The 17012-nt window shown below is 34.7% G+C and overlaps 3 protein-coding genes across 6 annotated transcripts in view; 2 read left to right on the top strand and 1 right to left on the bottom strand.

Annotated features, from left to right (window-relative positions):
- The window catches only part of LOC124215635 (tachykinin-like peptides receptor 99D), a 130643-nt gene extending 124845 nt beyond the window's left edge, over positions 1 to 5798 (top strand). For 3 of the 4 annotated variants that reach the window (XR_006882406.1, XR_006882407.2, XR_006882408.2), the window contains one exon: positions 2726 to 2861. Coding sequence is in view for 1 of the 4 variants with exons in the window: in XM_046619255.2 (XP_046475211.1) it covers positions 2726 to 2865 (140 nt within the window). In the remaining 3 variants the exon portion in view is untranslated. Of the gene's footprint in view, positions 1 to 2725 lie in introns of all 4 variants that reach the window. The other variant, XM_046619255.2, reaches the window with a different exon arrangement.
- A 464-nt stretch (positions 5799 to 6262) lies between these two features.
- LOC124215636 (peptide deformylase, mitochondrial) lies at positions 6263 to 9312 on the bottom strand. The gene is made up of 3 exons (XM_046619256.2): positions 8984 to 9312; positions 7992 to 8369; positions 6263 to 7417 (listed from the first exon to the last, which is right to left on the bottom strand). The coding sequence occupies exons 1-3, from the start codon at positions 9215 to 9217 to the stop codon at positions 7304 to 7306; spliced, it is 726 nt and encodes a 241-aa protein (XP_046475212.1). The 5' UTR covers positions 9218 to 9312; the 3' UTR covers positions 6263 to 7303.
- Positions 9313 to 13822: 4510 nt separating this feature from the next.
- Positions 13823 to 16962, top strand: Gos28 (golgi SNAP receptor complex member Gos28). The gene is made up of 5 exons (XM_046615315.2): positions 13823 to 13942; positions 14440 to 14615; positions 15759 to 15940; positions 16413 to 16481; positions 16658 to 16962. Exons 1-5 carry the CDS (start codon positions 13909 to 13911, stop codon positions 16893 to 16895), a joined length of 699 nt encoding a protein of 232 aa, XP_046471271.1. The 5' UTR covers positions 13823 to 13908; the 3' UTR covers positions 16896 to 16962.
- The last annotated feature ends 50 nt before the right edge of the window (positions 16963 to 17012 follow it).

Here is a 17012-nt window from a genome sequence, read left to right as displayed (position 1 = left end):
ATTTAGTTTTCACTCAAATTAAATTTAAAAAAAAACTACTAGAAGCTATATAAGTATAAATAATTATATTTATTTTGCTGCTAATTAGTAATTGGGACACTAGAATGATTTGAGTTCGATGATGTGCCTAAAATTGTGAGGTTATACAACACGTATTACGATAATTGTTTATATTATTGTTATTATTTTGGCAACCGGAAGCGAGTAACTTCAAATATACATTCTCTGTAAAGTCACACTATAAATAGTTATAGGTTCCACTGGGCCGTTTAAACTGGTGCAATCCGAAAATTGGGAAATATTGTAAACTTGGAAAAAACTAAGAGTTTATCGGGTTTGACGTCACAAATTTTGAGACAGCTTCACTGCCATTTCCGTTCAAAATGAACATCTATTTCAACACATGTTTTTTTTTTTGTGTATTATTAGAAAATTGACAATAGATATAATTATTTCCATGGGCAAATAAATATCTATAATTACGCAATATCTCCTAAACAATTTTGATTGGAATCACCGGGTGATGTTAACGGACACGTGTTTACGATACCGTAATAAATGATTAATTTATAGCTTTAACGAGTACTGAAATTTTTTTATGAACAATATAGCTTCTCGTAAACGTATGTGAAATAAACCGGTGAAAAATAACATTTACACCGGTTCCCAAATGGATGTCGCTGTGTCAGCTTCGGTGTAGATTTCTCTCTTTATCGGTACAAAAACTGCTAGAACGTTCATACAGCGAAACTGTTTTTCCAGCAGTAAAGCGCATATACACCTATACATAGGTGAGTATAAACACTGCTTGTTTTACGGGAAAACACGTTTCGCTGTATAACTGCACCATTTACCAATTGTTAAATTCGCTATCCGCTTGCCGTTGCCCGCGTAACCCGAAGAGCGATTACCTACCTGCGGATTTAACTTTTAACGACAATTTGTCCACTTTACAGGTAACAATTATAAACGATATTTTATTACCGTTTATCTTCATTCTTTTACAGTCTAGACAAAGCGTTTTTTGTAGAAGTATTCAAGCTTTGCTGGTGTAACCTAATTCGGCAACAAACATCTCAATTTACGCGTGATTGTATAATCGTGTTACTTTCGTCATTATTTCGTGTCATGTGTATCACGTATCCCTTTTACGCATATATTTTCTTAGTGTCGTATAATCACTCCCATAAATGCACTCCCTTAATTTTCGAAGACGCGTTTAGAACAACAAGTCTAATCACAGGTATTATAAATGAACTGCAATTATTGATGGAATGAATTTTGACAACAATCTCCTTCGCCTCTTTCGAAATTACAAATCCCAAGAAATTCTTAATGTATGTTTATTCAGCTCATATAAATCAGTTGTTCCCGGACTATTCTAGACTTAATTGATACGCGGACGTACAAGACAACTTGGACTCTCTAGTGAAGAGAAAACACCAAACTTGGAAAGAAAAAAAGTAGTAATAAATTCTGGATAATTCAACAACGAACAAACGTGGCAAGAAAATTATTTGTTCGTTTATTGGGGGTGAAAAGATGAACTGCGTTCGAAGAAAAGTGATTGTGCACGGTAGACGGTAGCTTAGTTTGATAGGTTTTTTTTACCTCCCGTAATTTAATCTTTTAGCACCCACCCAGAGCAATTCAATACTATTGCAACAAAAAATCGAACGTTCGAAAAATTTACGTCACATAACTGTCCGAGATATTCGATCGAGTGTTCTGTTGAATCAAATTTTATAATGTGTATGATCTTGACTGTAATTTGTGGACATTATTGATCATTTTACTGCAAAATTGCGCTTCGATTTATGGCGAGTTAGCGAAAACGGAATAAAATTGAACACATTCGTATTTCCGATCACATAACATGCCTCCGCCCGATGGATCTAAAACTTTTACACGCAGTTCATTAAAACCCTGCTTCTTGGCCTTTCAGATACTTTTCCGCCAAAGTTTTTCCCCCTCAAAAGTTTCCCAAGTGAAATTATGCACAAACACACCCATACCGATATGTATGATTTATTTTTCATAACGCAACTTGAGGCGGCAAGTGGCCAAGTTCGCGTTACGGCTCTGAGAAAAATCCTTACTTAACTCAATGCAATTTTTATTACTTTTCTTGTAGGTACGATACATGATTACTCAAAATTGAGAACTGTTTGATTCGTCTTATGCAATACTTGCATTCAATGTTTCCAAAGAGGTAGGTTAGTAAATAACATTGAAACCTCGTATCACACGATCTATACCACGTCGTTTTCAATTTTTACGTTACTTTGATTGTTTTCGTATTTGTTATTGATAAACTGAAAAACCAGCCGACCGATTTGCACAAATTTTTGCATTATGTCTGCAGGAGTAACATAGACTGTGATATTTCAAAGAAATCAATATAAAAAAGCTACTTGCTACTTGAAAGAAGTAGAAGAATAACTTCTTTGCTCTCGGTTGTGAAGCTGACGAATAACTCGGTGAAAAATAATCAATTTTCGAAAACCAAGATGGTCTATATAAAGTATTTGCTCCGTAAAATGTGTCACGCGAGAAACGAGAGAAGATTTTAATTTACCGACGCATAATCCCGCATAATAAATACTCTGATCCTTCCGTCACTGATTAACGCAATTTCATGAAAACTTCTATACACATCAGTGAACTTACTTACGCATGATCATGTAAACTGATTATGTCTTTTTTTAATTGAACAAAAAATCAGGTACAGTGCGAATTCCCCTCCATCTACAGTCGAGCCGATGCATTGCCGGTGGAAACGGTGCCGGAACGAGATTTCCCGTTCATCATCGGGGTCACGGAAAGAGGTGGAGAACCTCGCAGAGCCGAGGACACGTATCCTGACAAGAGCAAGACACTTCCCAACAACTTCAGCAAAACCGAGTTCACACTTGGATTTGAAAGTAAAACTTTGCGCGCGGTTGAAATTTTCTATCGCGCACGGATCGATGCCAATTTTAAAAGGAAAATGGTAGAGAAGGAAGAAAAAAAATTGCTGGTATCTTTGAGCATTATAAAAATTAAAATTCCTCTACTTATCGGATGAAAAATTTTCAATCCCGAAACTATGCTGTATACAAAGTTTAATCATCACTCATTAACGGATTTCAATAAATTTAATTGTTCTGCAGAACTTAATATACTTCGTTCGGATCATTGTATCAATAAAGTGAATACGGCACTGCTTTGGAATTCATTTGAATATGAAATGATCCGCAAAGTTGAGAACGAACGGAATTGAGCTACGAGAATTGCGATCGGGAAAAAAAAAGTTTTATATAATTAACGGATAATTATTACGAAAACCACGCTTGATATGCGCAGATGTATACCCCAGGCAATTTGAAACGAATGATTATAGATTTTCGATATTAGCGAAATAGAGAGGTTGCCGAAATTATACGTTTCGTCTGTACTCGAGTGCATCTAATGATTCTAAAATACTCGTATATGCATAGGTATAATGTATGCCTATACAGATCATAAATGCTTAAAGAGTTCAGGCAATTCCTGTGACTAATCTCATAATCTTAGTTAGTTATGCGCGACGAATTTGCACAATCGAATTTTGCGACAAAAGCATTCAGAACTTCCATGTATGAATAGACGCGATGACATACTTTGAATTACATTGAAAGCTGAATAACCGAGATCTTCACAAATTATGAATGTATATCTTGTGTATTGGAGACTTTCATGACTAGCAAAAGTTATTATAAAATGAAACAAAATTCTTCGAAGTCTTAGGTATAATTATGACGAAGAGAATATTTATGTTAATAATAATAATAATGATGATGATTATTCCATACAAAAAGCCTATTGGACCAATGATTTACGTAGATGTATGTATATATATTACATACTACATTGTAGTAATTTTGAATAGAAAATCGAGCATCTGTTTTTCAATTGAATTTTAAAGAGAGAAAATAAAATAAGATTGCCGTTAGGATATAGGAATATGTACTGGTATACCTTTCAACAATTATTGTATGGTACCTGTTAAGTTGTAATCTGTGTATAATACATTTGCAAGATAATTGATAAAGAGGAATCACTGTTGTTATATTCTACTTGTATCGACAGCTAAATTCAAAGCCGAGCCCGCTTTCAACACGAATCTAGATGGCGGCATCGACTGAGCTGTAATACGATTACTTTGAATCAACTTGGCTTTTACCGAGTGCAGAGATAAATTCATGAAATTGTAAAACGATATAAAAATCAAAAAAACTTGCTGTAATCGTACCTACTGTAAAATACTGTACATATCATAGGTCGACGTCGACTATTGTCTAATTTCATACCACTTCGATTTAGTTTAGACCTTTTACCAAACGCCATAGCATCATATCGGTGTAGTTAATGTAATTATAATGCGTGTAATACGCGGAAGAAAGAACTATAAAATACAGTACCAACAATTTACGTATAGTAATGCTTTGATCAGCATTATATATTATTACACGTAGGGAAAGGAATTATTGAACCAACGAAATAGATTTCGTTGTGAGTCCGTTGTCTAGTATCTAGTATCCCTTATTTGTTACAAATACGATGACCCCGATTCAACAATTTCAATTTAGTTAGTTTGTCAAAATAGTTTAGTCAAACGATTTCCTTGATTCGTCAAAAGCCTTTCTTGTCGCAATCGAGCGAAGTATTCGTTCGGGTATCTTTTGATGTTTTTCCGAAATTGAGTCAACTGAATATCGTTTCATTTGAAGTTTACGCATTTTTACTTCAAGTCGCATGTTCACTGACAGAAACAATTAGGTACTTCAAATAAACCAAGTACATGAATCTAACGGAGGAAAAATTTACGTCGATTGAATGCCATATTTTACTGATCTAACCCAAGCTTGTTTGGCGTAACTGGTTGAATCAGTTACACTAATTTGTTTACGAGGTAAAAGAAACACCACATGCTTTGAAACAAGTAGAGAAAATATTCGTCGTAAACATCAGTATGCTAGTATTATAAACGGCGGTGAACTTTCTCACTGCGGAAGTATCTTCAGGGATTGTTATAAAACTGGGTAGTCGGCTAGGAAATCAGATACGGATAAAGATAAAATTGTCATCAGACCTGTGAAAAACGAAAGACGAACAATACCAAGTTTAGAGTCATCGAAATCAATGTTGACGACAAGTAAACAGAAGCTATTGACACATGGTCAATTTTTACTTCAAAGTATACAGCAACAAGGTTTCGAGTTTTACCGATTAATATCGAGTAAAACCCACACAAATTTTGAGTCAAAAGAATTATTAATGATATCATTCGAAGAATACGTTTTGTGCGCTTGAATAACTACCTTCGACCTCAACCATTGAACTCTCAACTCGAAAAAATATGTATTAGAACAAGCTTAATTTGTTTTAATACAGCAATTTCATATTTTCAAGACAAAACGATAGAAGTGCGTTCAATCAAACAGTCACTTCAATTACACATTTTCTTGACACAAGATTCACATTATCGCAAGGAACTCACGCCGTGTTATCTTCAATAAATTGACAGTCAGTATGAACATTAAAAGGATTGATTCAATTCTGTATTAAGTTGTCACAAGTATTTCGTCCGACAAAAATATTTTGTTGAATAAAGTAAGTATTGCGTTCGCCGCATTTAGTTGGATCAAACGACTGTCACTTGACTCAAATAATCCTTTCCCTACGTGTATAGTGTGCGAAACCAAGGCCTATGCGTAATAAATTTTGACTTGCACCCAAAATCATTTCAACAAATAACATACAACGTCCATTTATTTTTTATCGTCTAAAAAATATTACGTAAACGTTATAAAAGAATTTCATGTACAATGGAATACGTATACGGCTATAACACAAGTGAATTTGGTAAAATTTTCAATACAAATTCTCAGCGATTACTGCGGAGCAAAAATACTCTGGGAAAACCAAACGCTTTTTAATAAATAATTCAGTGTGTAAATGAAATTACAAAAACATAAATAAATAAATAAAATGTTGCTAATCTGTAGTAAATGAATTCAAAGATATAATTGTAAGCGTAAGATTAAACTATGATACAAGACAATTAAGTGGTAGATATAATATACGCAGGATACAGTACGTGATCGTTTCAAAGAATGATCAATCGAATTTTCATATAGCATATCATCCATTCGATAAGCACAATTACTCAATCAAATAAAGTAATCCATAGTTTGTAATTCTATACAGTCACCGCAACCAAACGGTTTTTTATACGAACTTATTATTTCTTAATAGATCTACAGGTACGTCTATCTAAGGATTTATAAGGAGAGCCTAATGAGTTGGGGAAAAACAAAAAGGAAGGAATAAAAACCAATGATATAACGGATTAAAGGAACGGGTCGATTACTTCAATCCAGTTGTACCGAATAATAAACGTAAATCTCGAATGGATGATACAGAATGAACCGACTGCTGGCATTCGGTAATTACATATGTCAAACCTACTTTATTATAAATTTTAGCGTATAATAAATTGTATACTCACAATTATTAGTACATAAGTGTATCAGCAAACAATTTACCGACGCGACATCTAAAACAACATCCTTTTTTAAGGGTAAAAGTAAAGGGTTGAATTAAGTCCATACACGTGTAAGTATATATATTTGTTACGTGAATTGATCACTATCTGGTATCGTATTCCTCATAGAATTGTAAAAAAAAAAAGAAAAAAACCTAATGAAAAAATATATAACCCGAAAATTGAAATTAGTCTCGTAAGACTGCAAAAACAAAAAATAAGTATTCGTAAGAAAATTGAAAGATTGAAATTTCAGCACAACAATAATTTCTTACCCTTCCGAAAACTATTAATACCACGGTATGATTTGAATTTGTATAAACCTGACTATCTAGCGTAAGTTGTACATCGCATTTTAATCAAATATCGTGTACTGTATGACTGTATCCTGGAAGATGCATCAATAAAATATCTTATTTTTTAATTCCACCAAGTAATGTAATATATTTATATTTAAGTTTCGTCGCGATAATTTAATCGATAGAAAAACAACAATGTCGACGGAAACAATCGACTGTTCAATACCTGTGCAAATTAAAATACATACTTTATTCGTCAATTACTTTGGAGTTACATCGGTAGATGACTTAAAAAAAAAAACTATGATTTTTTACACTTCTACTTCTCAAGCTGGAATTAGCTCAACTTTAATTCAATTTGATCGTACCAAAGTGAACTTTCAAGTGGGACTCATAATCGCGTTCTTTCAACAACTAGTCACATAATACGATGCTTCTACACTTTTCGATTGTAGTATCGCAATTCCATTCTACCGTGATTTTCATTTATTTTCTGCCATGCGGTACAAGTAAAAGTAGATGGATCCATTTTTTCTACATATAACGCACCCTGGAAAAAATATATGACGCATGATTTACCTGAGAGCCACAATTCTTATTGTTAGGAACAATAAAACAAGACTGAAGGTTAAAAGAATGAATAATCTAAAAGAAAAATTTGACTTGGGGATCGATTCTGTAATTTCACTTTTCACATTAGTCACCATCCAAGCATTCTAATTGGTTGACTAAACATTGCAAACCAATCAGAGTGCTTGGATGGTGGGAAATGTGAAAATTGAAATTAAAAAATTGATCTCTGGCTTGAAAACGAAAGGTCAAGAGTATTATAATAATCAATTTTTACCGACTGAGTAAAATGTCGATTATTTCAACCATTATCAAAACCTAGGCAACATCATGATGTAAAAGTTGTGCATAAGCGCAATCCTACTTGCATAATGCCGGACAAAAATAGTCAAAAAAATTTTTCTTTCATACTAGAGTAATGCTAGCAAAGTGGATTCCTGCAATTGCTAGCGTACTCCAGTATAAAAGAAAACAAAGTGATATTTAACGCGGTCAGTAAAGACTAAGTACATCATTCTCGTAACGAATTGTGACAGAATAAATGTGCCGCATACTCGTAAGTGGTCCACCTCGTGTTGGGCGATCCTAGCAGCCCATCCCACCGCTTCCCAGGTAACGGGTTTGCCATTGGCATCGAGACCTGAAACTGTAACAGCTCTGGATCTTGAAACCTCCGCGTCAAAACCGCGAATACTTTCACACCCTTCCGGAAACTTCAGTACCGAATAATCACGGACTTTCAAAGTTGGGTTGATAAACACTTGAAGTGGAAAGGGTTTCATTTCCCGTACTCTTATGGTATCGGAATCGTAATATTTTAGTTGCTTTTCCGTCAACTCAGCCATAAAAATTTGCAAAGAAACTCCTACTTGAGGCGCTGCCAAGCCAACAGCGTTGTAATGTCTCATTACGGCTTTCATATGATCCAGCAACTGAAATTTGAGACGATATTCCTAAGTTTTTAAACGATCCAGCAAAAGTGGGATATACCATTGTTATTATGGAAATATATGTCTTCAAATACATATTCTGAATCCAGTTTTATAGATACGTATGTGTAAGTATTGCTGTTCATCAAATATTCAGCAGATACGAACTACCAGCGCATTTGTTTTTAAAGCACTAGGCAAACTTTGACGCGTACTTGTATTGTAAATATTAATTCAATATTTAAAAGTTCTTCAAACCGGATATTTTGATATTTTAAGCAAATTGACATAATTTCAAATAAAATTTCATCCAAGAAAAGAAATAATTGTTCCAGTACGTGAAAAGTACTTTTGACAGATCTGAAAATACTATTGCATCATGTGACCATGTTCTTTATAAACAAACCGGCACTCGAGAATTGTAGTTTTCAGAACTTTTACCGAAATGTAAGTTTTACAAAACTGCCTAACATGCGAAAGACGGAAATTCTCATAAGAACCAATTGAAACTCTTAATTTTAGCCTGGTAAATCTGGAGAAATATGGTAGTAATCTACCATGTAATATCTTTATTGACTAATTGTAAACTCTGAGAAATTTCTACAACTTATTTGTACCTTTTGAAATACTTTTTCCGTGGTGATTTCTGGGTCGACCGGCGACGCGCACGCCCTCAAGACAGGGTCGCCAACTTGACAGATATGGTGATATGGAGGCTGCACCGTATCTCTGCCTAATAACGTTTGATAAACTTGCCTAACTTTCCGAAAACTGAGGCTTCTCCTGACTTCATTGTTGCCAAAAATCATTCTACGAAAGATCAATCGATGGGCACAAGCTGCCGGAGCCATTGCCAACTCTTAAAAATGCCTATAATATATCTTTCGCTATTCCCAATCTCGACGTAGAGGGTCAACACTGACGTCTGCAAGAGCGGAGCTTCAGAGAGCAGTGTGCCTAATTTGTTGGCGCCCTCTCATACGAAATAGGTTTTTGAAACTAATTTTCAAGATGTCCTGGACGGTAAATCCGGGTCGGTTACCAATCTGCACCGTACCGTGTGCGTCACAAAACTAGTCGGTAATACAGAGAGATGTTCACTATAGCGAAGTGCCACTGTAGTGGTCGAAACTGAACAAATCACAAACCTGAACGAATAATGTTATCGCAGCATAAATAAGTAATTAACAAACGTTATGGGCTTTAAATTTATGGCAAGCATTGCTCGATGACACATAATTCTGAAGACGCTGAGCGGATAACAACTAGTTTTTCATGTACTACATGAAGTTTTGAAGGAAACAGCCATTTAGCGGAATTCGCTCTGAGTAGACTACGAAAATCCGAGTTTATCACGATTCCATGCGCACTACACAATATTGAGGCAACAGTTTTGCAATTAGTTTCATTTACGGAACAATAAAATTGTAATTTAGAAAAGTGCAAATTATTAGTTTTATTTGATCAAAAAAATGAATTGTTTTCTAATTTTCAATAAATATTAATCTAAAATAACCCATCTTCCTTAATTTGAGAATTCATTTTCTAGTACCTCGCTTATTAACTCATTATCAGCCCTTCCTTTAGACAAATTCAATAAATTTTTACGGCAATGTTCGTCAATTGTCCATCCAGCAATGAGAAAAATGTGTAATATTTTGCGTTAGAAGCGGATCTGCCAACTATTAGTTGTATTGTTAGTATAGTCATATAAAATGCTACATACGCATTTGGGTGGTTCAAAAAGTTTTTTTCCGTTCTTACCCCCTCAAATGTTAGTGTTTAATAGAAGAAAAGAGCTCTTTAGCTCAAGTCTAACAGGTCTCTATTTTAATTTTAATTTCCCATTCATTTGACATGGGAAAATTCGTTAAATGTTAAAATACTCATAAACTGTTCAATATTGTTCAAATTGATGCATAGATCCTTGAAGCTGGTTCTTCAAACTTTTCAAACATTTATAACAAAGCATAGTTATCATCATGAGAACACTACCGATTTAATCTTTTTCAGTAAAATTCAATAAAAATAGTTTTCCGATGACTCTAATCTGTGTCGTAAGTGTAAACTATTCTGTAGGAAAATATTGTTTGGATAAACATTCTGTAGAAAAATATTCTGTAGAAACGAGTTTGTAGTTCTATAAAAAATGTACTCTGTAGAACTGATTTCTGTAGAATCGAACCGCATTCTGCTAATATAGTACTCGTACCATCTCCGATTGAATAGGAATAGTAAAATTACACACTTTTAACAGTGCAATAAGAATATAACAGAATATTACTCACACAATATACTTGGATCAGATTTCACCTCACTACAGACTAACCGTGTAAGAATATTTTTTATTTTTTTTCTCTATTTCAGTCTTTTGTGACGTATTAATAAATGAACTGGGCCAATAAATAATAAATGGCTAATAAAATAAGCACAATTATTGAAGGAATGTATAAAGTCAGTGGGCAGCATTCAAAATGTTTGCTATCATTTCCGATCAAAAGCGACAATGTAATTAAAAATCGTTGTTACATACCTTTCAATTGTCTTCACTGTAGCAGTTGGTTTACTCTTCACTTTGTTCTCGAACATCGATTGATCGGGTTACTTAGTTCAGATCATTGCTCGAAGCGGTCAATAGTGCTGCGATGTAGTCTGTCCCTGTAATCGAGTAAGAAATAACAATATTTTATAAGTTTCTTATTTTCCATATGAATCCATCCCCCATAGAAAATTTACAATATTCTTCCATAATATAATCAAGGCGTGTATAGCAATAAATTTCAACTAACAATAAAAGATAAATACCTCAAAGTGAAAGTAGGATCATAGTATAATCAGGAATGATTTCAAAAGTATCTATTTTTCGTTCTTCTACAAGATTCTGACGTGCTCAGCATCTGCATTTTGTTTTCCAGCATTGATTGCTAGAACCACTTAATATAGATATTCACTTGTAATGACAATCAATCTTGCCGTAGTCTGTTCCTGTAATCAGGTGAAACAGCACATTTTTTTACTATTTCATGTTCAAAATCTATATTGTACTTGAGACCAAATACATGCAATTTTAGTGTATTAGCTTATGCCACTACTCAAATATGTTGTAAATGACATAATCGAGTGAAAAATGATCTGGATTGTTTGGGACTTGTCACATTTCTGCAATAAATTAATCTGGACACCTACCACATAATGTTTTTTAAGATTTAGTGACCGGGTCTTTCAATCCAGTAAACCACGTCTATCAACGTTGTTGAAGTTGGTTTCTGTAATCAGCTAAGACAAGACAATATGTTGTTAACAATGTGACTTGCAAATCCACACAAGTAGCATTCAGAACTTAATACAATTATTAAAAAATGTCATATAAGGAATAAAAACAAATGAACGATTTACATTCGTTTGTGTTCTTTATTTACGATCACTTCGTCATCCGTAAGATGTACGGAAAATTTACCGAGGTCAAACCACTTGAAATTTTCAAATACGTAACGTTGTAATGTATGAATTTCTGTTACAGTACGCTACGAAATAAGGGTTATAGTATCGGTCCCCGGTAAGAAATTCGGAAGAGATGAAGTCAATGACTCGAAATTCGAAGAAATACTCACCAGTGATAAACACGAACCAAAACATGCTTTCGAACATTACGTTTTACGCATCCTATGAACGCAGCTACACATAAAAACAAAGCACTCTTGAACTTGCAACGGTCGAGTCTTCCTTTCGGCTAACGTTCCAATAAGGTTGATTTTTTATACACAAGGAATAATACTAAAGGGTTGCATCCACATTCGACATCGATCCGCGATCCGAATTCCGAGACGTGAACTCGAACGAAAGTCACGTTTCGCAAAGTCCGTTTTATCAGTAAGTAAGACAGGAAACCGTGACAAAAGACGATCTCGGCATATTCACGTCGTAAAACGCGTGTGACTTTGAGTCGAAAATCCGTTCGAGAGTAATTTGACTCTCAATCTGTCGATAATGTATTTAGCAAACTTTAGAAAGCCAAATAAATTTAGCAACGAATCTGCATACAGTAATAACACTCAAATCCAAGCTCACTCGTACTTTTTGTACTGTAACTGGCTGCCTGAACCGACTGAATAAACTTGCGGACGACGTAACTACGCACTATCCAAAAAACAGCAAACAAACATTAAAACAACAACACAACGCTGACAAACGAGAAAATTGTACAAAAGAATGAACACTCGAGACATGAAACTCACCTTCGATATTCACCGGCTGCTGTTACTTCAATAAGCAATTTTTACGTCGAGCCACGCGTTTACGATTATTATATTAATTATCCTTTTCTTCTGCTTCTTGCTCTGTATGGCTATATCTCGCGAGGGCGCCGGGATTCCATCAATTATCAAATTTAAGCTTGTTTACCAAATCATGTTACACAAACTGAACACGGCGATCTATATTTTGAACTGATGCCGCTACGAACCTACAGGTATAGTTGACACACGTGGCTCTGCTTCGGTTACTTGAAAGGAAATAGCGGCGAATTGACGAATAGCGAATGCCCGATGACGACGAGCGATTCGGCTGTGCAAAAGCAAGTCTGGACCGGCAAACTGAAGATGACGATCTAGCTGCGTGCGACGAATGCACAGTCTGGCGATACGTAAAAATGTATGAAACAGAGAAGAATCGCAAACCCAGTTTTTTTTCCAAAGCACGAACACAGGATTGAAACTAAAATGATAATGTTACCGATGATGTAGATTTCTAGATAGATATTTAGCATTGGTTCATCTCGTGTAACACTGTCACCTGTAACGATTGATTAATCCTCTGCGAAAACCCAATTTCAACCCTTCAATGGAGATTGTACATACTAATAGAAAACAGTAAAAATTTTGGAGTAAATTTTGAGTTTACAAAGTTCATTATTTATTCGTATATGTCGCAATGGTATCATTTCTTAATGTTTGTGATTTGTTCGGTTTCGACCACGACTGTAACACTTTGCTATGGTGAATATGCACTGCATTATCTACTGCTTTCACGTTGTGTAATACAGCAAAGCATTTGTTGCTAACGTAAACGGTAGATATACCGGTACTACAAGCGCCTACTGACCTACGATTTTATAGAATTTAATGCAGGTGACGACACTTGTCCATACATTTCTGATTAAGTAATAAGATGCAATCCACTCTGGCTGTTCTATGGTATGTGACTCAAATTCAAACCGGGAAAAATTACTTTAATCTGCTTCAATGCGTTGGTTAAAGATATTTTATGCTGACGACGGGATCACGGATATAAAAGAAATCTTCTATATGAAATGACGTTCTTCCAACAGGAGAATTATTTAATCTATACAGTCATTTCATCTAATACAATACACGGACTTGCAACACATGTGTATTTAAAATTTTTTATGAAACTTTTTGTGTTGGCCAGTGGTAAGTCAACGGTAGGTAAAGGCCCACTCTATACATACTGTCAGCTCTACGGTGTAACAAGCACTGTGATCATCACACTTGCCTCTATACGTGGAGTAGTTAAATCGTAGAAAATGGCAACTGTTGCAGGTGTTATCGGATGGGAAGGTATTTATTGGCAATATAAATTATGTGTTCAATAAAATATCGTAACGCAATAACGTTAAATTATAAAATGAAATTAATTCTTTCTTCGTATGATATTCCGAAAGGAAATCTTATAATTCTTCACTCCCGTTCGATGCTATCGTTCAGTTTGACTTTTGACAGATCTCACATAGCGTATCGTGTCAAATAACCAGAAGTAAATACATTCCAATTTACATGAATTTAACAATGCTCTAAGTGGCATACCCTGCATGAAGATCATGCTTTTATTTGTTATTATCGCTCCCTTTCCTGAGCTACACATAAACATTGAATAGTCAACCTTGTACAGTCACACAATAAAATATAAACATATCATCATGAACAGCATAACAAAACAATAGATTCATCTTAATAACGGTCATGCTCTACAGAAAGTTCATACTTTGCTGTGTGAATGAAAAAAATATTTTAATATAAATCAGTGATAAGTTATTGCACTTTTAAATTACTTTCAGAACTAAGAAAACAAGCTCAGCATCTTGAAAATGAAATTGATGCGAAACTTGATGCCTTCAATAAATTGGGTGTCAAAGCAGGATCTGCTCATTCTAGTAGCGATACTGTTCCTCTGCTCGATGAGGAGCATGTATTTGAAAATATGGCTACAGAGATAGAATCGCTATTCGCCAAGGTAAATAAATTAATTTCACTTAGCCTGAAACATGACATTTTTTAAATATGGCTCTAGCTTCATTAGCAAGCAGCCAATTAGTTTACTCTAATCTTCATGTAGAGGGAAGTCCCGTAACGCCGGACAGCAACTAGTACCAGACACACATGGTATATCCCATAGTCAAAGCAGTATCTACAGTTTTCTTGCGTGATTCGACATGTGCAATGGATGTAATGATGGGGGTATATACCGCATGCAGCAGCGTGCATTCGTGCGTTGCTGAGAGTCAGTTCATGTTTGAGTCTGCATAAATTTTCGTCGCACCTAATTTTCACATGCTTATATTTTCAAAAATTAGTGGTTCTGTTGTTTTGTTTTTCCGCTGGCATATTTTTTGGTATGTATTCTTTCAAACAATGTCCAATGAAAGTTGATATATTGCGAACGAGCACATATTTTGTCATTCACGCGTGCATTACGGGTCCCTAATACCGGACACTCGATTTGTCCCCCAGTACCGGACATCCATTTTTTTCTCATATTTTTGTTATTTATACAAAACTTTCACCTACTTATTTTAATAATATTTTACCATAACTAACCAATCGAAAATACTCAAAAAAGGAAGATGGTCCGAAGAAAACATGAAAAAGGCAGTTCAAATGATCTTGGGTGGAAATATGACCGGTAGAGAAGCTGCGCTGAAATATAAACTACAAAAAAGTACCATGCAGGGCTCAAATTTTAAAGAACTGGTGCACGAGGTGTACGCAGATATTCCTGAGTTCTCTGAGCAATATATTTGTGACCATTGCAAGATTTATTAATGATTTCTTTCCATTCGTACTATCAGCGTCCGGTACTAGGTGCCTCTTTTCTGACTTACTGGTATTTACTACTAAATACAATAATATTTTTTACTTAGTTTAACGTTATATAATAATTCACAAAGTTACTATATCATTGAAAATACTCCAAAGATGAACATAACAATAAAAACCATTATGTTTTCACGTAGGTTACGATTTTATTTACGAATATCCTTACGCGTCTGGCACTGGGGGACTTCCCCCTATGCTTTTAACTTTGCTAATTTCAATTAAAAAAACAAGTCAAATAACGAAATAGTGCTTGTGAGCTTGCTTTTATTATTGATTCCAGTTATCTGCAGTAAATGACAAAATGAGTGAAATAAAACCTGATGGAGGGCATATGTTGCATAGGATACAACGTCACAGAGAAATTTTAAAGGATTATAAGTTGGAATTCAATAAAACTCAAAATAACTTCATCGCCAGACGTGATAGAGAAGATCTCCTTAGCAGCGTGCGGAAAGAAATTGAGTATGCACCTCTTACAGTATTATATCTGCGATAGACGTTCCAAAAATATCTGACTTATATTTTTTTTTCACAGTACTCATGAAATGTGTTATTTACTATTTGAATATACCTCAAAATCTGGACTCTGGCAGGATTAGCAGGATTTGCAAAAGTTTAAATAGAACAAGAAGGCAAAATTTTCATTGCAAAGTTGTGTGATACCAATGAAAAATTATCATGACTAATTCATAGGAAAAATAGAGATCGAAATATGCATTATAAATTGTTACCCCATTCAAGTTTTGTGTGATTCAAAATTGGAGTGTAAATAACAGATTTAAGTGAGGTCAGGTTAATAAAATTAAACTAGTTCCTCTTTCAAGCATCTTAATATACAATCTGGAGTTGCAGTTGTATTCAAGTAGCCATGAGTAATGGCATTTGCTGCGGAAATGATTTTTTATTAATCTAACCAGATGTTGTTAAATTTCAGTAACTATAAAAGTGGCAGTGGTCTCAATAGGAGAGACCAATACTTGAAAGAAAGTCAGCACATACACAAGTGAGTATTATTTGCAAGCAGCCAACATTTAATCTGATGAGTTTATAGAATAGTGAGGTTTCACTGAAGCTTCGGAAGTAAAGAAATATCATGAACAAAACCTTACATGCTAACAGTAAGTCCGTGTATTCCTTAGTTAATCTTAAAATGATGAAATGACATTGATTCTATTTCAGCTCTGATCGATTGGTCAATGACCAAATAAGTATAGCAGTTGAAACACGAGAGCACTTGGTATCGCAACGCCACACGTTCAAACGGATTCAAACCCGTTTCAACGACATCTCTAATCGATTTCCAGCTGTGAACAGTTTACTGCAAAGAATAAATATTCGAAAACGCCGTGACTCTATTATTTTAGGACTGATTATCGGATTTTGTACATTTCTGATGCTACTTTATGCATTTCATTAAGTTGGATTGAGTTGACATTAAAAAAAAAAAAAAACTAGGACTTGGTACCAAATATTCGGTGTAAATAGATTCAAACGTATAGACATGTAAAATTAAAATATAACTCAAGTTGAGTAA

Source organism: Neodiprion pinetum, chromosome 3, assembly GCF_021155775.2.
Source record: "Neodiprion pinetum isolate iyNeoPine1 chromosome 3, iyNeoPine1.2, whole genome shotgun sequence".
Classification (NCBI taxonomy): domain Eukaryota; kingdom Metazoa; phylum Arthropoda; class Insecta; order Hymenoptera; family Diprionidae; genus Neodiprion; species Neodiprion pinetum.
The sequence above is the reverse complement of the archived record's forward strand: the minus strand, read 5'-3'. Positions and strand labels throughout refer to the sequence as shown.

Bases quoted from the DNA above. Each gene is read 5' to 3' on its own strand.
- LOC124215636 (XM_046619256.2), bottom strand. From the start codon at position 9,217: ATGGCTCCGGCAGCTTGTGCCCATCGATTGATCTTTCGTAGAATGATT. The intron at 8,370-8,983 runs GTACAAATAAGT...CTCAAATTTCAG, and splicing joins CGGAAAAAGTATTTCAAAAG to TTGCTGGATCATATGAAAGC. The intron at 7,418-7,991 runs GTATGCGGCACA...TATTTTTTCCAG, and splicing joins ACGAGGTGGACCACTTACGA to GGTGCGTTATATGTAGAAAA.
- Gos28 (XM_046615315.2), top strand. From the start codon at position 13,909: ATGGCAACTGTTGCAGGTGTTATCGGATGGGAAG. The intron at 13,943-14,439 runs GTATTTATTGGC...AATTACTTTCAG, and splicing joins AGGTGTTATCGGATGGGAAG to AACTAAGAAAACAAGCTCAG. The intron at 16,482-16,657 runs GTGAGTATTATT...ATTCTATTTCAG, and splicing joins GAAAGTCAGCACATACACAA to CTCTGATCGATTGGTCAATG.